General features: G+C 38.1%; 1 protein-coding gene across 7 annotated transcripts in view; it reads right to left on the reverse strand.

Moving 5' to 3' along the window:
• FNDC3A (fibronectin type III domain containing 3A) overlaps window positions 1–22,022 on the reverse strand; it is a 124,105-nt gene that overhangs the window by 96,503 nt on the left and 5,580 nt on the right. For 5 of the 7 annotated variants that reach the window (XM_071739103.1, XM_071739120.1, XM_071739112.1 and 2 more), the window contains exon 2: window positions 8,523–8,651. In XM_071739103.1, coding sequence (XP_071595204.1) covers window positions 8,523–8,624 — 102 coding nt within the window. In that variant the 5' untranslated portion in view covers window positions 8,625–8,651. Of the gene's footprint in view, window positions 1–8,522; window positions 8,653–22,022 lie in introns of those variants that run through there. The other 2 variants (XM_071739167.1, XM_071739151.1) reach the window with 1 other exon arrangement.

Raw genomic sequence — 22,022 nt, forward strand, 5'->3', positions numbered from 1 at the left:
AAAGGTAATAAAATGCTAGGAGTTTCAAAAGCACCTTCTAAAGAAGCCTTTTTCCCCTGATAAAGTTCTCTACACACCCAAGCTTTGTGCCAGTCTGGGCATCTTTGTACATCAAAATACTGTGTGACAACACAAACCTGAAATGGAAGAAAAATTAAAGACTACATAATCAATTTGATCAAGATAGGAAGGTTCAGTCAGTACTGAACCAAGGGCTTGGTTGGAGCAATCTCTACAACCACAATCCTCTCTCATACATCTTCTCCTCTAAAATTAGTCTTAGGCCATATTTGATGTGGTGTGTAAACCTGAGTCTTTTTCTTCCTAGAGAATGTTGTCCTGGACACTTTATAAAGTATGTAATTCTGTAACATGCAGAGGTTTAGATGGACTTTGCCCGGTTATAAATAAACAAACCTTTTAATCACCAGGGAACAAAACCCAGGCATCAGCTAGCAGGGGATGTACTTAAGATTCCTTGTTTGCTAAGTGTGCGATTCTCATATTTTAAGAGTGAAGTTGCTGTAGTTAAAAATACGACACTGGAAAGCAATTAGGTTTTGGTCACAACTTCCAGAGAGAGTATAATAGCTGTCTTCTGAGGTAATGAATGTGAGCAGTAAGTGTGACTTCACAGATCGTGGACTCTGGCATTCAGGTCCTGGCTTACAGGGAATTAAGCCTCTCACCGCAGAGAGGAGGGGACAGAAGGGGACCAAGGCACATGCGTTGAGTCCAGGACACTACTTGGGCGTAACTCTCACCTTCCAAACTTTCCTGAAAGAGGAGCATGAAGACTCAGAACTGAGCCCACTTGTAACAGACTGCAGAGAGGAATGGACCTACCTCAATACAAATAGCTCCAGGAAACTTGCACCTCTTCTCCTCATAAAAAAAAAGCAAAACAAAAAGCCATATAGATCTTTAGTCACCTTCCTCAAACATGAAAGTTATCATCTTCCGGATATGCTTATTCCTCCCCACTGACTATATTAGCAACCTACAGTGACTAACCAAGTTCAAATCCAATTTTCACATGTCATCCAATTCTCCCAAATGTCAGCTTCTGAAGAGATTCATTCAACAGGGGAAATCTTGGCTGAAGTATCTTGGGAGGAATCTACCGTATGAGAGACCAAAATTAATCCAGGATTCATATTAGACAAATGAAAACAGACATTTTAGAGAAAAAGAGAAGGATTACTCAGAGAAGTTTTATGAGGCTACTTCATTCCATGAATTTTCAGACTGAAGACAAGTAGCAAAACTATGAACTACAACAGCCTTTAATCATTTCTACATTTATTTTCAGACAGCAAATATGAAAATAAATACATTTGGATGGTAGTATAAATTGTGCAATAGATCTGATGCTTCTTTCTGCTAAGTAAAAGCAGTACAGTATATGTAACTATATACCAAAGAATTTTTAATCCTCACTTTCTGCTGAGGATGATGGCTGCTTATTGGAAATTCAAAGCAAGCTTTCAACGCATCTGCAATCAAAGACAGTTTAAATACATTAGAGAAAACTCTAATCTCAAATGCAAGAGGATAATTTACACTTAACTAAGACAACACTTCATTCTTTGACCAAAAAATATTAACTCAGATACAGAAAGGGTCTATTAACCTTGAGGCCTCAAAACTTACATCCTCATAGCAGTTTTTGTTTGTTTGTTTGTTTTTTGGGGAGGTTTTTTTTTGGTGTGTGTTGTTTTTAAAAAATCATAGGCATCAAACAGTTGAAAAATTTTACGGAACAGATTTTTTGTATACAGGCTGTCCCTTATAACTTTGACTATATATTTTCCAGTGATGGTTGCTACACAAAAGTACTAATCAATCCTGGAAAAAATGCAGCTTGATAATCAAGTTCCATAAGCTGGCACACTTCAGCATTATACACAGAGTTCTCTTGGTTCCAGTGAACACAGTTCTGATGCGCTTCAATGATGCAAAGTCACCGAAGGATGGAAGAGTAATTGTCAACTAAAATTTAATGAATCTCCAAAAGGAAAATTAGAGCTATCTGCTAATTCAACAGCATCAAAGAAGAAGTACAGAAAAATGCAAACCCATTAAAAAAAAAAAAAAAACAAAAAAACCCTGACAAAACACAAACCAAAACAGAAGCAGCCAGGCATGCACTCTGTACCCCATGAAATCCAAACACAGATAAAGGAAAGGGAAAGAGTATAATATGGAAAGCAGTGAGAAGAGTTACAACAATGTATGGTGTTAAACAGCTTTTAATGGGGATTTTTCTTTCTTTAAAGAAAAAGATCATGAAACATATGTAGTTTGAGGCTTGTTTTGCAACAGCAAAGCAAAAACAAATTAAGCAGGAACTTAATCTGCCATATGCTTTTTAAAAACAGAAGCATCAGAACTAAAACTGAGAAGTATTTAGTATAGTGGTGAAGATGTGAACTCGACTATTTCTGTGGTGACTCCACATACATAAATAATCTGAAAGCCAAAATAGGGGATTCTCAGCTCTAAAAATAATTTAAATCACTCTATTATTTTGCTGTCTGAAGACTTCCTCCTATGGTAACATGTTAAGAACTTCAAGATTAGAGGTTTGAATATTTAAATAATTATTTCCAATACCAATTTCTAACTAGCATATTTCATGCTAAATATCTATTTCAGGGCAAAGAATTTGCTCTTTATGTACCTGTAGTATATATATCTACATATGCATAACATATTACATATTACAAGCACACAGATACTACACATATAAACATGTACAGTGGGATTTTTTGGAAAACACTGACCACCAAAACTTCTGAATGAAATGTGGAGGATAATCAACCAGCTTGTCAAGCTAGAATCACAGAATGACAGATTGTTAGGGACCTCTGAAAATATTCAAGTCCAACTCCCCCGCCAGAGCAGGACCAAAACTAGGGCAGGTCACTCAGAAATGCATCAAGATGGGTCTTGAAAGTCTCCAGAGTGCCTGTTCCAGAGCTCTGTAACCCTTACAGTAAAGAAACTCTTCCTCCCATTCCTGTGGAACTGCCTGTGCTCTATCATCCATTGCCCCTCGTCCTTGCACAGGGCCAAGTGAGAAGGTCATCCCTTCCTTCTTGGACACCTTGCCCTCATATATTTATACACATTAATTAGATCCTCTACCCCTTAGTCTTCTCCTCTCCAGACAAAAAACTCCAGGTCCCTCAGCCTTTCTTCCTAAGGCAGGTATTTCAGTCCCTTAATCATTCCCATAGCCCTTCTGTTGTACTCTCTCAAGCAAATCCCTCTTAAAGTATTCACCATGCCTTGCTAAGAAATAAAGCTGACTGAGGATCAGACTCTATGTGTGTGTCCCCAAAAAAAGGAAATGGTTAAAAGGTATTAAGCTACCTGGGCAATGTTATCTACCTTTTTTTTTTTTTTAGTAAAAAAAGACACCAGTGTTATAGAGGGTTGTCTCACTTTGCCACTGATAGGTTCAGTGGGAAGAACTTGAGGGCTGCTACTAACTCGTGTCAGCAATTTACTCATTTGTCTTGGAACAGCACTGTTCCAGCTGTAGGAACCTTCCAAAACTATTTCTCATCAGTCTAATATCAAGAAAAAGTGTCTGTTAAGGAAAGTACTCTGAACTTCTGCCTCTTCATTTGCTTCTCAATCATGAGTTTACCCCCTTCCCCAAAATCAAAGCTCACATAATCAAACACCTCCTTCCTGTCCAGCCTCAGCAATAAGCAGTAGAGCCTCACTGCAGTAGTTACATTAAAAGCCCATGGCACTTCTGTCCACATACCACGTTTTCTCAGTGTCACTTGGTTTGTGTCAGCTTCTATGGATCTTTTCCACACTGCATCTACAACCTTGCCACCACCAAGGTGTAAGGAGTGCATTACCCTTTCACGTTAAGCACAGTGATGAGAACGTGCAAAAGCAGTAGTCCTGTGCTTTATAGAAAGGGATGTGACAACCTGGTCTTTGCTTTTCCTTTTCCATAATTTTGTCCTATGAAATGTGGGACACAGAATGAGGCAGCCTCCCACAGCATCACTGAGTAGCACACGAACATCCACAAAGTTTAAGTTCCCCATGTTTTCCTCCTGAAGATGCACATTCCTCTAACTTTGTGGATTATTTTGCAGAAAGAGCTTTAACCTAATCAGACACTTCCACTATTTGAAGCATATGACCTTTCATCTTACCATGTTCAAATATTTGCACTGCTATTTCACATTTAAACTGCTAGCAGAACTTCAAGTACTTGATATAGATTATCTTGAAGATACAAACTGTTCTAGAAAAATACTGCATGGTCTATATCCATTTGGTAACTCAGTTATTCAACATAAATCATAACTAATTATAAGTTAATTCTGATAAGATGCAAGGAAGGGGGAAATGATTAAGAAAATCCTCAGGTGTTTTAAAACTGAACAAAAATTTGCAAGTCCGGGGTACAGTTATCTAGTCTAACACAGAAAATACCAACTAATAAACAAAATATTTCAACAGAAAATTTTCAACCAGGTTTCTAATACCTTTTTCACTCAGAACTTACCACAACTAATTAGAATACATACAGTTCCATCTATACACTATGAAGAAAGAAACCCAAGTTTATTTACATGGACAAAACAGCTCTAAATTTTCATTGTAGGAATACAGTTAAATTCTGTCAGCACTACAGATTGTGTTACAGATTATGCAATCCAACAGAATGCTGTTATGAAAGAAACTGGAAAAGTATTTTTCATATTTTAAGGAAGCAACAATGCACATTCTGTAAGGGTTACTAAGCAAATAGGAGACTTTCAGAAAAAAACTTGCCCCATCATGAAGGCAAAAGTCTCCCCATTTCTTGTAGTTTCAAACTTACAGGGAAAAAACCCAAACCAAATAATACAATGAACTAACATTATGATTAATAATGTTTTTCAAAAATATGAAAATTACAACATGTTGTACTTGAATACATCACACTTCATCTGAAAGTATACATCTCCTTTCACTAGTGCAAAATATAAAAAAGAAACAAAATAATTCAATATCCTTATGAATAAATAATGGCCTGTCTGACCTTTCTGTGGCTTCGCTCTTAATTGGTCAACCTTGACAGAGCAAGCAGTACCCGCAATTCTGGATTTCCTATATTTCAGATAAGCAAAGTATCTTCTACTTAGCCATGGCTTTGAAATCACCAGACGCAAAAAGGGTTTCCAGTAAAGTTTCCTGCAGCTGAACAAATACATGACTCAGGAGGGATCTGCAAATGTATCAGATGCAAAGGAAGGACAGAAAACAAAAGTTGTAACTTGCCCTAGACATTGTGAAACACTGAGCAGTAGACAACACTGTGGTACAACTGACAGTTATCATAAAATGAAGAGAAAAACTGACTTCATTAGTGACAGAATTTGTCCAATGCTTTCTATTTTTTTTTTTTTTTTTTTTTTTTTTTTTTTTTTTTTTTTTTAAGTAAACACTACCACTATCGGTTCCACTTTTATACAGTATTCTTTATGAGCAAGTTTTTTGTTCGTTTGGTGGTCTGGTTTTTTTGCTTGTTTTGTGTTTTGTTTTTGTTTGGGGGCTTTTTGTGGTTTTATTTATTTTGGGGTTTTGTTTTGTTTGTTTACAGAAAGGACGCCAACAGCATATATGATGTTTTCCCTTAAAATGATGAACAGAAACCTCCCCAAATTTCTTTCAAGAAATTCTTGCTTATTTTCCAGTTCTAATTTTGCTTGGTAGGAGAAAGAGATAGTTTAAGGAAAAAAGTATCTCCAAAAGAACATTTTATGTCATATCTAGCTCAAAATTTTACACTATTATGGAGTAAGCTTGACAGCACAGCTTTATAATCCTATTTTGGGAGAGGTCAGAAAAAGTAACTCTGTCTCAACTATCTTTGAAAGGTCATAGTGATTAGAGGAGGTGCCCAAGAACTGGAAGAAAGCAAATGTCACTGACATCCAGGTAGGACCAGGAAGAGGCCATTTCCTAGTCCTCTACCTCACTAGTTGCTCCTGGGCTGAACAGTATCTCCTACTTTCTTTAAAGACCTGGATGACAGGACAGAGTGCACCATCAACAAGTCTGCAAGTGATACAAGGCTGGGAGGAGTGGCTGATGAGTGCACAAGACAGCTGCACTGCCATCCAAACAGACCATGACAAGCAGAAGAAATTGGCCAGCAGGAACCTCAGGACACTCAACACATGGAAATGCAAAATCCTGTACCTGAGGGAGGGTAATCCCATGCACAAGTACACACTGGAAGCTGACTGGCTGGAAAGCAGTTTTGGTTTTTGGTTTTTTTTTTTTTTAAATGGTGGACAAGTTGAATGTGAGTCAGTAAGGTACTCTTGAAATGCCAACAGCATCCTGCACTGCATTAGGAATAGCATTGCCAGCAGGTCAAGGGAGAGGAACCTTTCACCTAACCAGCACTGGGGAGACACAGGGAACTCTGGGTCCAGTCCTGGGCTCCCCAGTACAAGTATGGACATACTGGAGAAAGCTCAGCAATGTGCCACAGAAATAATAAAGGGACTGGAGCATCCGACATGTGAGGAGACACAGAGCTGCTGGGACTGTTCAGCCTCAAGCTAATGTATCAGGGGAGATTTTTATTATCAGATTTTTATTATTCAGTGTGCATGGATACCTGAAGGTAGGGGGAATAAACAAAACTGAGCCAGACTCTTCTTAGTGGTGCCCTGTGAGAGGACAAAAGATTAGGGGCACAAACTGAAATACAGAAATTCCACTGAAATGTAAAAAAAATATCTCACTCTAAGAGTGAGTTGAATATTGAGGAACAGTCTGTCAGGGAGGCTGAGTCCCTTACCCCTGGAGATACAGAAGAGTACACATGGTCCTGGGTGACCTGCTCTAATTGACCCTTCATTGAGCAGAGGAAATCTGAGCTCCATTATCAAGTGTTCTGTGATACACTTTAAGAATTTTTAAACAACAGTAAAAACAAAATTCACAATGGTAGTATGTTTAACTTTGCATATGTGTGCTTTTGTGTGTGTAGGGGGGTGGGTGAAGGTTAGACTCTGTGGAACACACAGCTTTGGGTCATTTGGTCGATTTTGGTCACCTATCTGGTCCACTGCTCCCCACAGGTCACAGGTGTGACCTCTTTTCCTCCTTTTTGTTTCCAGTGAAGAAGTTTAGCAGAACCAAGCAGTGACCTTGGTTCTGCATTCCATTCTTCATCAGTAACCATAAACGTTGAGCTTTATCAGTGCTGGAAGCAGACAAATGACTGAAAAACGTGCTGTTAATTTCAGAGAGTGCAGGTACTTAGAAGAGACTTAACTGAAAAGTAAAAATACTAGAAAGAAAATTAATTCTGTTGCAGCTCAAACCAAGACTGTTTGCAAAGCTTTAAAGTTGAACTTTCAAATGTAAAAAAAGATAAAGGAAACAGTAACAGTTTTCCTCTTGCAAATTAGATTAATACTTCTAAACATCAATATTTCAAAGAAGAATTGGATGGGAAAGCAAGTTTAGATATTGCTTTTCCCCTTTTTCTGGAATGTTCCATCTACAAATTGATTTTAAAAGATTTGGCAGTTGTTTCTCTGTATTTAAGCTTCCCCTACATCATAAAGATCTTGCTGCAGCACAAACCTTACCTGTTGTAATCCATTCCCCAGTCTCATTTTAGAGATCTTTTCTGTTCTCACCTTACAAATTAGTTCCTCTTTATGACAAAGAATTATTTTTTCTGCATAAAGATCAAGCATGGGAATGGCAGATTAAGAGGGACTTCCACAGATCAAATTCAGTCTCTTGATATCACAGGCAGTGATCTCTCAATCCTCTCAGATACTTCAAATGACTTGCTTAATTTTTTCACTCCTTTCCCCACTGGAAGCTGCTTCAGACCTGTACTTATTCTGGGACTTAAAATATTCTGCTAAGGTTAAAGATATGGAGATATGGAGAATGCATATGTTTTTGCCAATACTTCTTCACTGGAGCTGACTTTTCTCAGGTGTTCTGAAATCATAATTGTAAATTTTTCTATCACCTTGACTGGTTTTATTTAAAAAACAAATCACAACAAAATGGAAGTAGTGTCCAGGCAGACATTAATATACAAGCAAGTGCCACCATTCACAATACCCAGTTGTTTAACAAATGGTAACAGCTCCACAGTGGCATTTGTTATGCCTGAGCTCATAAGCTCTACCATAGGGGAAGGTTTATTAACCTTAAGAAGGTCACATGATAATGTAAAAGCATAGCTTCCAAATTAGGACTCAAGCATGGCTAGACAGCTTGGCAGATGTTTGGTCACATCCTTTTATGAATGGGTTTTCACAAGACAGGCTTTCTGCTTCATACTCCTTAGAAATCTGCCCTCTGCACCAGTTCTACCTTCACCTCAATCACTAACACAAATGCATGATCAAAGCTGCACAACAAAATATTTCAGATGAAGGCTGCCTTTTACAGTGTCAATATGTCAATGATGCTGCTGGAAGAAAAAAAAAAAAAAGATGTTGAAGTTTCCTTACCTGTTGTGCTCCATCCCCACTGACAATTGGGGAGGTTAGAAGGGGAATTTCACTACTTATAATTGAAGTGGTATCCAGTAAGGGTGGATGTTCTGCCATCATTGATGGTACACTGATTCACAGGATCACCTGCAAAGAAAAGTTCATGAAATTGTTAAACTATCTAAATATTTCTGGATAATTACTCTTAAAAAACAGCCTCACTTGAAGAAATCAGACATTTTTGTAAAGTATGTTACCATAACGTTCCAGTAAACTTGAAGATGTGTTTTGTGAGGTAGTGGAAGCTTTATTTAAACAGAGGGCAGGTTTAGACCCCCTCTAGTGGCTGAGCCTTAGAAGAAGACAGATACATCTTGGAAGAAGAAAGCTGTGATACACCACAGCCCTACAGGCACAGCCAGCTGCCTCAGAGCTTACATATACAGTGTTCCTTCTTAGTAGGGAACCGATAAAAACCCGAGATTCTACCAACAGGTAGATCTTTTACATTTTTTTTTAAAGAAGGTACTTATTTCAGGAGCACCTAGTTACTAGGAAATGTTCAAGTGAGAAACAAATGAGTTAATAAAAAATCTTCTGCGCAAGCTGACATTTCTTTTCTTTAAAAATCTATTAAACTCAGAATTAAAGCTGTGGGATGCTGAAGACCAATGGCCCTCCAGTGGCTTTATCAAAAGCTAAAAGATGAAGAGGGGGCAAGATTACCTCTTGTGTGCCTGCACCCAAAATTAGTCCTCAAAACTATACTATGAAAAAGCCCTTAGTAGCACACATGAAATTTGATTGCAATAAAAAAGCCACCTAGGCAAGAGGCCCAGGAAAGCAGTGAGCTACTTTAACTCTGTTGAGTGTCAAATAACAGCATAACAGAAAGCAAGATTCAGCCAAGTGTTCTTTTCAATTACATTTAAAAGTCTTAAGTATTATGATTTTATAATATTTTCAGTGTTAGTGCTGTAAGAGGACTGGATGGAAGAATTAAGATTAAAAAGGTGAAGATTACCATTTTTCCATGAAATGTGTACTGCAAATCTAACAAGCTGCTTTTGAAATTACATTCATTTTGTTAAAAAAAAAAAGTAAATCTCTAAGCTATACTGGACTTAGTGTATTGGTCTTAACTCCATCCCAGCCAGACTCAGCACATCCAGCATTTGAGGAAATAAAATAAAATCTAAAGAATTAGACCAACAAGCATTAAGAAATTGATAGTTCTTAAAACAAAAAGACAGATGGAAAGAATAGACTAGAATTTAATGGTACATTCAGAATTCCCATAAGTTAATTACATTTTGCATCTCAAAACAGTGTGTAACTTCAAACAGACAAACTGGGAATAAGCTTGTACAGTATTTCTAAAGCAGGACTGCCTTTCTGAGCCAGTACTTACAGTAGCCTCAAGAAAATAAAGAGGTACAATTTTAAAGTTACACAGTTACATCAGTAATGTTACAGGTTTTCAAAGTTTTGCTTCGGTATCTTTAGGCAGATGAAACTCTAGAAAGGCTTCTACACACCTCTAACACATACACACTGTCTGCTCATAAACAGAGATGCTTACTAGTTAGGGCATAAAGAAAACTTACTTTAAATGAAGAGATGCCAGATACAATTCAAGGGGTGTTAAAGTCAGTTTAATGGCATGGACTTCAGTACCAAGTTCTAGAGGTGAGATTTGGTTAATTTAAAGAGTTGCTGTTACAGTTTACTACTCAGAAGTGTTCTCTAACACTACCTCCATCTCACCCAAATGACTACTTTTAGTTGCTTGGCCCACTAAGGCAGATGTTGTTGTGTATCTGCTGTGGGTTGAAAGCCATAATACGGTGCTGTAAGTACAAGAAGACTGACAAAGACTTCACATTTTCAAAAAAATGCATTAAAAAAGCACTGTAAGCCTCTTGTACAGCTATACATATACAGTATGATTTAGCTATCCCCATGCTGAAGACTGTCTTATTATAACACTATGAACTTGGGAAAAAAAGCATTTTTGTAGAAAAAAAAAAAAATCTACTAATTATTGTCGAGGTTTACTTTACTTTCCTGGCATACTGTACAAAGGTTAAAATTGGGGGGTGGGGTGGGGGGGGGAGAAATCCCTCTGGGTTAAAAGCCTTTGAAACCTAACTGTGCTTACTTAGAATTCACCACCACTTATACCAAGTCATTTATACCTGGTTAACCAGATTTATTAGTCTCCCAAGCAATGAGAACAGTGTTTTATATTACTACATTACTTTAAAAGCTTTCCCACTCATCAAAAAATCCCCCAGGCTACAGACAGTTCCCACTACTTCCACAGGTGACAGAGGGCTGATAAAATTTACTGGGATATTCTTTCAAGCTAGCAAGTTTGATGATAAGCATCCCAAGATATTATCCAATGTAAAATGAATGCACAGCCTGGAAGCAGGGGTCAGAATCAAGGCATCCCTCATCCCATGACAGCTACAACCAGGCTTGCTCTTGTGCCATCTCTCCATCTTACAGGTCCAAGTATTTTGTGCTCCTATCTACAGTGTCACATGTAGAAAAGTACTTCCAATACTCCAAGCTATAACAGAACACTTTCCCAAATTAAGCTGGCTTGAATCTCCCCATGTTTAAATAGAAACCAGCCCATTATTTACAAGCAACCATGCTAATGACAAATATCTTATTTAGGAAAGCACTAACCTCTTTTATAACACAAAGACTTCTGGCTGAATTCATAACTTACTATGCACTCAGTGTTATGATGATTTCTTAGGCATAAATCAAAGCATGTCTATCAAATTGGACACCAATGAGAATTAAACACAGCCCAAACTTACACCAATAAAACTGTCATGACAACTTTTCCAGTTCTTTGAAAACAGGACCAGCTCTGGATATATGTAACATCTGGTCTTGGGCTAATTCATTCTCTCAATGGGCTGTTTACTATTTTGATTTGTATGAAAATTAGGATCCCACAGGCACCTGAGTGCTTAGGTGGGTATTTAACCTTTAGCACACAGTCTTCAGTGTCTTAAGAGGGACACAGTTAAATTCCATGTCTGAACCCAAACTTTTGATTTATTCTGGAGACAAGCAGGCTGGTCATCGATAAACCCTGACAGGAGGTACTAGGTAGAGTGTTATTCTTGACACCCTCTACAAAAGTAATAAAAGTGCTACCTGTCAGACTCTGTAATCAATCAAGGGAAAAAATAAATCAATGTTTACTTGACAATACAATATTAGAGTTCTCTGCAATGCCACTAAACCAGTCTTGAAGACTAAAGGCTTAAACAACGTGGGTCTATGCTACATGCATCATCAAAACCCTTTTCTCTATCAGTAGTTAGGAGGCAGCAATCTGTACAAGTTAGTGTGCATAATTTGGTCAGCCAGCAAGATGTGGCATTTTCATGCACTTGCAAGTGCCTTTTAAGCAATGAGGACAAATAAAGACAGGTAGGAATCTGAAAGGGAGAAGTACTGTGTGGCAGAAGCAAAAGTGAGATAAACCAGGCAAAAAGTTGGCATCAAAATAAGCAGAAATGCTTAATAAATGTTACTTGGAAATAAATGCCACTGTATTACATTTGATACAAGGATATCAAATAAGCACAGAGTATTTAAATCAGTAGACCCAGGGAACTTGCAGTCAAGACTTCTGGAAGAAGGCATCTACCTAGATACTTGAAAAAGACTCACTAATAACTTGAGTTATTATAACTTTTCCTAGGAAAGTCTCAGAGGTCTGGAAGAAAACTAGAAGTCTTGCATTAAATACTCCATTGAGGTCTGTTTGCCAACAGTAATCGGAGACCAAACAGAATTTAGTAGTTGACACTGGATGTTATTTGTAAAGAATTAAAAGAAAAGTATAATCTGATGGAAAAAAGCTTACCCAATTAACTTGATGAGACTCTTCTGGTGACAGGTATTGCTGATAAAGGTACTAATAATAGAACCAGAAAAACAACCTCAAAACCTTATTTGGCATTACACATTTCCCTTCAACAAATACGCAGACCAGATATCAACATGGATTAAAATTAGACATACAGCCCTTAAATAATAATAATAAATACAGAGGTGTTAGGCATGGGAGTTTCTAGTAGCAAGGGAAGGTATCTGTTCCTGGATTCTCATTACAGAACATGTTTTTAACTCAGCTCTCAGGAAAAAAAAAAAAAAAAGAAAAAAAAAAGGAAGTCAGAAGGAAGTCTGGAAATGACAGATCATGACAGTGATATGATACCAACTAATTTTACTCCACTAAAATGGCATTAATAGCTTAAAAAGCTAGGCATAACAAAAGATTTTAATACAGAAAGGGTAAAGCTATTCTTTCTGAAATAACAAAGAATGAACTCAATCCTGTGAAGGGTTGATTCTCAAAAAGGACAGGATAATAGAACTGGACAGCCAAACACAAGCTCTTCAAAAGGCTGTATCAGTTATACCAACAGGTGTACCTCACTTAGCAACAAGGAGGAAATTTTCCCCACCACTGGCTGCAAGTACCTACAATCTCTACTGCAGCAACGTAACAAGCTTTGTCTTCCATTTGCTGATTTAAAATTGTTGCTACCTGTTCAAAAGAATAGTATGAGTGACCACAAATTCTTAAAAATACTGTTTCATCTTGAAAATACTGAAAGCAAATTATGTGGATACCATAATTTTAGTCTTCCTCCACATAAAACACTTATGGATGATATAAGTGTCTTCCAGCTCCAGCTAGTTTTCCAGTATGTTCAGAATTTAGTGGGGTCTTGAAAAGGACACAAGAAAAGCAGCTTGCATTTTGACAACAGGTAAAGGCTCAGCCTGCAGAGTCACGACAAACAATTCACCAGCCTACTGTCAGATTTCCTGCACCACTGAAAATGAATGGATGCAGCAGCCTTCAGAAGGGGTAAAATAACGTGGGATAAATCTAAGGATTTATGTAAGGCCAACTCACACCATTCTATGGACATACTAAAAGGGACCAGACAAGGAAGATGACTCATTAGAAGAATAGATTGGCAATACACTTGCTAAGCATAGAAGCAGCTGAGAAGTCTGGTGGCACACTCAAATACACGTTTTTTAGAAATCTGTACTGACTCATGCACAGCAACAACTGCTGCATGAACAGCTCATTTCTTGTCTTGCTACTGAACATACTGAACTAGTAGCAGACATTCAAACTGTGATTTGGGGTTCCAACTGAGATGACACTGTTTCAGAGTCAGCACTGAGTCTGTCCTAGGATGCAAGGTCTCCTGAGATTTCAACCCAGCTGGCCAGATTAATGCTTTGCACGAGACTTAGGTAGCAAGCTACCTATTCCCAATTATTCCTAGCTGAGCTGCTATTCATTTTCCTTATCATGTGAATTTGAAAAGACTTGGAAAGATTTTTCTGAAGGCTATTTGTTCAGAGACTCCAGACTCACACCTGTGGAACCATTAAAGAATGGACTATGGTTATAAGCCAAAAGGCTAAATGGTTTTAAGGCTCAGAGTTCCATTCAGTAATCCAGTGAGCAAGTCTGCCTTCCTGAACTGTAATGACAATTTTTGGGAGGAGAAAGGATTGAAGACAGCCCTGAGGAGAAGGACTTTGGGGTGGTGGTGGTGGACCAGAAGCTTAACATGAGCTGTTGATGTGTGCTTACAGCCCAGAAAGCCAACTGGGTCCTGGGCTGCATCAAAGGCAGTACAGACAGTCAAGGGAGGTGATTCTCCCCCTATTCTCTGCCCTTGTGAAACCCTACCTGGAGTACTGTGTCCAGTTCTGGAGTCCCCAACATAAGAAGGACATGGAGCTCCTGGAACGTGTCCAGAGGAGAGACACTAAAATGATCAGAAGGCTGGAGCAGACAGCCTAAAGAAGTTGGGGTTGTTCAGCCTGGAGAAGAGGAGGCTCCGAGGTGACCTTACAGCAACCTTCCAATATCTGAAAGGAGCCTACAAGAAAGTTGATGTGTCTCTTTTTACACAGGTGTATAGCAAGAGGACAAGGGGAAATGGTTTCAAACTTGAAGAGAGATTTGGGTTAGACGTTTGGAAGAAATTATTTCTTTTGAGGGTGGTGAGACACTGGCACAGGTTGCCCAAAGAAGCTGTGGCTGCCCCCTCCCTGGCAGTGTCCAAGACCAGGTTGGATGGGGCTTGGAGCAACCTGGTCCAGTGGGAGGTGTCCCTGCCCATGCAGTAGGGTTGGAACCAGGTGATCTTCAAGGTCCCTTCCAACTCAAACCATTCTATGATTCTATGATACTTTAACTCAGCCCTTAAATCACTTCAGATTTAGTCCTTTAATGTTCCTGAAAAACAGTTTTCTTATGTTTTAAAGACATACACAGCTCTACTTTTCTCCTCTGTCAATTGTCCATTAAGGGTTAAGGAACATTGCAAGGCTGAGATCACCGGGCAGTGCATTTCCCCTGCACATGCAAAGGATCAGTGTTTTCCATCTCCAAGAGCTGATCTTAACGATAGTCTCTGAAAAACACATCAACATCAAGTCAGCTGGATCACCAAGGTAAAATGACCTGAGTCAGCACCAATGTCCTCTCAGCAACAAAGGCTAACAGCATACCAGGCTGTATTAGTACAGGCAATGGGCTGATGAAGGTGATTACCCCCCAGTTCTGCTCTTTTCAGCCATCTCCTCCTCCCCAGTTTGAGAGAGATGCCACAAAGACCTTTACTGGACTTAGGCCCATGAAAGACAAGAAGCCAGAAACACTGGAGTAGGCAGAGCATCATCTACTGGCCAGATCCCACTATGTGAAGGATGCTTGTCAAGAATCTTAAATCAAACTTTTCTTGAAGGCATGGAGCAGAAGTACAAGAAGTGATGGATACCTGCTGCACCACTGGACATTCTCTATGATCATAAGGGGAAAAAAAAAAAAAAGAAATCTTCACAACGAGAATGGGGGAGCACTGGCATAGATTTCCATGAAAGGCTGCAAAAAATCTCAATCCTGTAGATCAGTGGTCTTCAAAGTGGGGTGCATGGCATACCCCTTGGAGTATGGGAAGAAAATGCTTTAAAATTGTGATTTTCATCCTCATTTCATCCTTTCTTTTTTGTGTGTATGTTTAATACTGTACATACTATACTAATAGAATATCAATATGCATATCATAAAAAAATTACAGATACTTTATATATGTAAATTGTGATAAATACTTTAAAATTGTGATTTTCATCTTCATCTCATCCTTTCCTTTTTGTGTGTATGCTTCATACTGTACATACTATACTAATAGAATATCAATCTGCATATAATAAAAAAGTTACATATATTGGAGGTTATGGTAAAAAAAAAAATCTTCAGAGATCACTGCCGAAGAAATTTGAAACCTGAACATTCAAGGTCCTGACAATGGGCTGAAGAAGGCAACCTCCAAAAGCCACTTCTGAGCAGAACTCTTCTATGAATTCTGGAGTACCAGTCAATCAAAATATGGCATGTAATGCCAAAGTTAAATGGTTTTCATCAGATTGGAACCCAAAGAGGGGACAGTAATTTGTCTCCCAGGCTCTTGCAAGTTGTCAGATTCTTCATTCAGGATATCAAAGTAACAGTGCTAATCAAAACTGAAACTCACAGACCTAAGGTTCAAATTTTGGAAGTCATACCCATAGCATTGTCCATAGCAGAATCACTTTATATTCTGGCCTTTGTCCCAACAACAGGAAAGCTGCATTGGAGCATAGTTGTGAATGTGGAAGTTACACTTTGCAATTAAGGGTTAAGGAAAAAGTTATACTTTTGAATTACACACAGAACACAAGCAGGCTTTCTGTTTTGGTTATCATAGGTGCTACTATGATGAACATAGTGGTAGCTAATAGCAATGTTGTGTACCAAAAAAACCAACCAAAAAAGGGAGGGCTCTTTTCCTTGCCATTCACTTTTCTGGTTATTGAGTTTGATACAAAATACAATTAACTTTTTCCCACAACTGGAAGACTTAAGGTCACACTCCACATTTGCATTGCTGCTAGAGGGCTTCTCTTCTACCTTCCTACTTGTTATGACAATACTTTCAGCAACCCTTTCATATCCTAATTCTGTCAAATCTGGTAACCATCAAATACAAACATATTTATTGTTACAGAGGGCTGTCCACAGGATCATTGGTTCTCTACAACATGAGGACAGAAGTTGAAGCAGGGATAAGACAAAAGTGCCTAACACAACAAAGCACAGCATAAGGAATGGGTTCAGTGAATTTAATACTAAATGTTTCCAAATGGCACGTTGCTATCATTACATAAGAAGTGACAATACAGGGCTATTCCATGACTTCTTTGTCATTTCTGCAGTTTCACACAAGCTTCACCCTGTATCACATTATGGCTGCCAATTCAAGGTTGCCATAAGGTGCATTTTCCCACTGGGCTCAGTAAAGCAGAGCAGGTGTGCATTCCTCCTTCTCCCAGGTTCTCCTGCAGCTGCACTTCTCCAGGAACCACTGGCAAAGCTCATCCTCAGGTTCAGAAAATTTACAGTAAGAAGGAAAAGCTGCTCTGAACAGGAAACAACGCTATCTAGGTTTTACCAAAGACCAAGGAAAGAACTTACAGAACTAAAAAGACCATAAAACCATCGCCCAATTCTAATGCATGAAATGCTTTGATTTTGCCTTCTCCAGCATGAAGACAGCAGGTGTATTTTTAAAATAAATATCTTTCAAACAGCTGAAATAAAAACACCCTATTTTATTTAGATTAGAGCCTCACATCTGAGTGGCTCCTTTAAAAGAAGACGCAAGCTACTATTTAAACTTCTCCTGTGACTGAGGTGTTTATATGTGCTCACCGTGTCCAATCTTTTATGCCTGCTGTGAGATAAATTTATTCTTTACTATTTCCTACAGTCCTTAAAAGATCTGTTCTGCCTGCCAATTTGAGATTTGTTAAAATTACTATCGCGATTTCTTCCAGTCTGCCAAATTGACCAACAAGTTCAGAAGTTATTCAATAAGAGTGGAAAAATACTGTGTCCAAGACATAAAAGTACACTAGAATGAGAAAAATTCTAGAAACAAAATACACCAACAGGTTAACAGGAAAGAAAAAAAGCATAAGCAGCAGATGTTAGTCATGTCACTTAATGCACTACTGGAAAAACCTCAGATACAGTGATTTAGGTGGTATAGAAATATATTAGAATATAATTACCCAGAGATCCATAAGTTTACATTAAAGTTACAATGCACGCTGAAGAGTTTTGTGGGGTTTTTTAGGAATTGAAATTAAGCAGAATAATTTTAATATTTTTCCCCTTTCCATTCACCATATTGTCCAGTATGCAGTTTTGGATGTGGCAATTACAGCACTCTGGCTTTTTTTTCCAGTTCTGAACTAATTTCAATTAATATGTAATGCATTCAATTTATTTAACAGATGCACTTTGTGCTTCATAAAATATTTCTCCTGATTTAGAAAAAAAAAGTAAATATTCTCCAGTAGAACAGAGAAGTGATTCTTTTGTCAGAAAGAAGGTGCTCTGTGGAATATCTCTCACTAATTTGGCAATCACCTCTGAAGTAAAGTGAAGCTGAAATGGCTACTCCCTTCGGTCCTGTTGTTCATAACACTAAAGTTGCAGGTAGACAACACAGGAAAATTATAAAAAATCATTTAATTAAGTAAATCAAGAAAGTCAAAGTCTGACATACACTAGAAACTGCAAACCAAAATAGTTACAAATGAAGATAAGCTCAATGTTTTAATAATCATTGGAAGCCCCTACAGGAAGAAACAATGTAGAAACTCTACTGTAAATATGGAAATACTTCAACTGTAGCTCAAAGACACTCATTAAACACAATTCTCAAAGAACTGTGTGAAATGTGACACACTGTTCATACTATCTTACCACTGGGAAGCAAGTACTAAAAGCTGTAAAAATTAACTCTGTGCTATTAAAAAGAAAATAGCAATTGACAAGCAAATGCAAGTTGCACTTGAACAGCCAAAACAGGTATTGGGTCTAACTCACTCCCAAAAGTTCCTGCCTGTTCTTCTCAAAACAAGAATGGCCAAGCCACACTGAGGCAAACCTTAGCATGGCAAGAGTTAAATGGATTTATTAATCCCCACTAACTCCAGGTTACCTTCGTACTCCAGGTTGTGAGACACAATGATTTAAGAGTACTTTGAAATGCAGTTGATGCATTCATGTCATGGGTACTATAACATATACAAGGATGCATAGTAGATAACTGGAAATACTCCAGCTGTTCAAATTTCATGCATCTGTGTTTATGAGCCCACAGTTTTTGAATCTGAGCCAAAGAGACTAAGCTTGTATTAGTTGCTGATGTAGAAAACTAAATTTTTGAAGGTGAAAACTACACAGAGAGAACCTGACACTGATAAACCAGTCATCCAGAAAGGCACAATATGTTCATGGACACTTCCCACCTCATCTTGTCCAGCACAACTCTTAAGTGCTTAACTGTACCTAACCAGACCAGAGCAATGGAGACTATCTGAAAACACCATGTACAGGTTTTAATTGTTATTATTATCAGAGTCTTTTAAAAAATAAAAGCCAAACAAAACTATCCACAGTCTTTATCTGGATGAAGTACATTTAACTTGAAGTCGTTGCATAAAAAGAATTCAGTGCTTTCCAACTATTTGCCTCTCCCTCTTATACCTTCAAAGCAAAGAAGCCTAAACTGGTTCTGTAACTTCTAGGAAGTGGTAAGTGCAAGCACATCACAAAACAGAATTAATCTTTTCATTTTACTACTAATTTGATAGTGTGCCTTTTGAAATCAATGAGTAAACTGTCAGCACCTGGGTGCAAACTTACACCCAGTCTTTAGCAGGTACATTAATCTGATTCACTGTTACACAGTGGGATCTACACTGCAGCCTCCTTTGTCTTACAGGAAAAACTTCCTTTTAGATACTCTTGGGAAGCATCCTCAAAAAGAAAAGAGGAGAGTGAATTGCATAGTGTATTTTTTTCCACTACTTATAAAGATCTCTAGTGCAATTCTACTTTATTTATGCTACACTGATCTAAACTATGGGGCTGTTTTGTTTTGCTGCTCTCAAGAACTTCCCTTAAACCTTCCTAGTTTTACTTTTACACCAGCTAAATTAGACTCTTCTAAGCTTCTGCCAAGGCTGGATTTCCTTCAGTTTATTTTCTGAAAATCACATGGGTTCAAAAACAACTTGGCCCTTCCCATCTAGCCGTTACTCTTCCCTTCATTTCTGTTTAATAACATGCTTAGTTTTTCAGAAAACAAGCAAATTCAATGCCAAGAATCAAGTTACTTCCTCATTTGTTACTGACTCCCCCTTTTCGGTAGCTATGAGAGGAGAGGACAAATTTTCAAACTAATTTTTCATACGATTCCTTTGAGGCAAACTAAAAACATGGATATATTTTTATTCATGCAATAGAACTGGTCAGAGAGAGAAATTTATTGCAGAGACAGCTGCCAGTGTTGGAGCTACAAGGAGCCCATGATTCAAGCAGACTGAGCAGTTTTTTAAAGAACTCTTACGAAACAGCTTTTTCCTGCTCATTCTGAAAACTAATAGCTGTGCTATCCAAATGCAAGATGATAGAGGATCAATGGGACTACAATCTAACAGGCTTTGAAATGTCTCTGTACTGATTCTTTCTGGAAAACATTTAGATCTTTGCTACCATAAGGATCAGCACAGAACATGACGTGTCAAAACAGGCATATGGAAACTACTTCCCAAGAGTAGAAATCCACCCAAAAAAAGTGGTGTTTTGAGGCCTAAGAAACACATCTGAGAGATGTTGTTTTAGCAAGACTTTCAGCTGCTAGAAGTCAGTTTTGCTAAATTGTACTAGAAGCTCCCACTTGCACCACTACAAGGCAACTGGTCAACAGCACAGTAGATGAAACTGGAGGGCAGCTGTATTTTAAAATTAATCTTACAGAATTGGTGAGTTTTAGCATAAAACTGTTGCCTGATTCATTTCACTTATGAAAATAAATGACTGCCAAGCACAGGAATAAGCAGAGAGGAACTGCTTCTTCCATCATCATGCATACCATTCATGAAGCTACAAACCACAGTAGGAAACAAGGTCAAGAGACAGTCACCCTGGCAGGTGCTCCACTTCCCTAATAGAAACAAAACTTAGTCACAATGGTACTGGAGCAGCTACTTGCATACCATATATATATATATACATATATATATATGTATATATATATATAAAAATTAAAGCAGGGTAAGTCAAATAGTATCTCAAGCTGAATGCAACTCTTGAAAACTAAATGTTCTACTTGTGCAAAGGTTCCCCAATGGCAGAGTCTGTGTTTCTCAGGTTTCTCAGACAATACCAGCACTCCCTTCTCCACCCCATCCTTCAACAAAAGTTTTAGGCAGCTGAAACACTGAAACCAACTGGTTGATGGCCCAATCGTGTCAAGAGGACAAAGCTGCTCTTACTTCCCTTTTCTACATATAAAGATACAACATTAAATACCTGTCAATTCATTAACAAGAATAAAGACACAAAACCATAAATTTGTCTGCTTGGAGCTGTATTGCCGTGGTCCACATGATTTAATTGGAGTACTCTTAAGATGTATTACTTGAATTATGGTCATCTATCCTCACCATTGAAAAGCTATCAAGTGGAATGTGCACATATCCTAATTGTTATATGTGAGCAGTCAAGTTATAAGCAAGACTGCAGAAATGAGAACAAATTACATTTCAGCTGCATCTAAGACTGATCATTGTCAAAAGTCACTACTCACCTCTGCAGCTTCTTTTGGTGCCCATTTGATAGAATGGCTAGGGAAGGGACCTTAAAGATCACCACATTAAAAACCCCTGACACAGGCAGGGACACCTCCCACTAGTTCAGGCTGTCCAAGGTCCCAGCCAATGTGGCCTTGAACACTTCCACGGAGGGGGAAGCCACAACTTCTCTAGGTAACCTGTGCCAGTATCTATTTCAGTATTTCTTAGTACTTTGTGTCAACATTTTCAATGACCTTTATACTAGACTAACCAGGTAAGAAACATTTTTCTTAAAGTCTGATCTTCCCCATTTATATGTTTTTATATATTCTTTGGGATCTGCAGAGGTATAGTAACTCTTGGGGCTTATGATATTCATTCTTACTGTAGAAAGTCCCCTAACAGTCTATCAATACATCTATTGAAATATTAATGGATAGTTTGAGTCATGGTTTTGCAAAGGACCTTCTTATCCATTCAATTTTTGCTACAGGCACACTTTTTGCACATCATTACTACTTTATTTGGTATCACCATCTAAAATGTGCTTCTCTGTCCCAAAGTAAAACTAATCTGCTTGATTCTCTGTTGCCTATGTCTCAGTTTCCTTCTAGCAAGTCATCTGGTAGGTACAATTCTTTGAGTCAAAGGAAAAGCTAACTGAACGACAAAAATCTGCAGTCTGAAAACTGGAAGCTAGATAAGAAGGATTTATTTTGTAATCAAAGGAGTAAGATATGGTATTACATA

Source organism: Heliangelus exortis, chromosome 1 (genome assembly GCF_036169615.1).
Source record: "Heliangelus exortis chromosome 1, bHelExo1.hap1, whole genome shotgun sequence".
Classification (NCBI taxonomy): Eukaryota; Metazoa; Chordata; class Aves; order Apodiformes; family Trochilidae; genus Heliangelus; species Heliangelus exortis.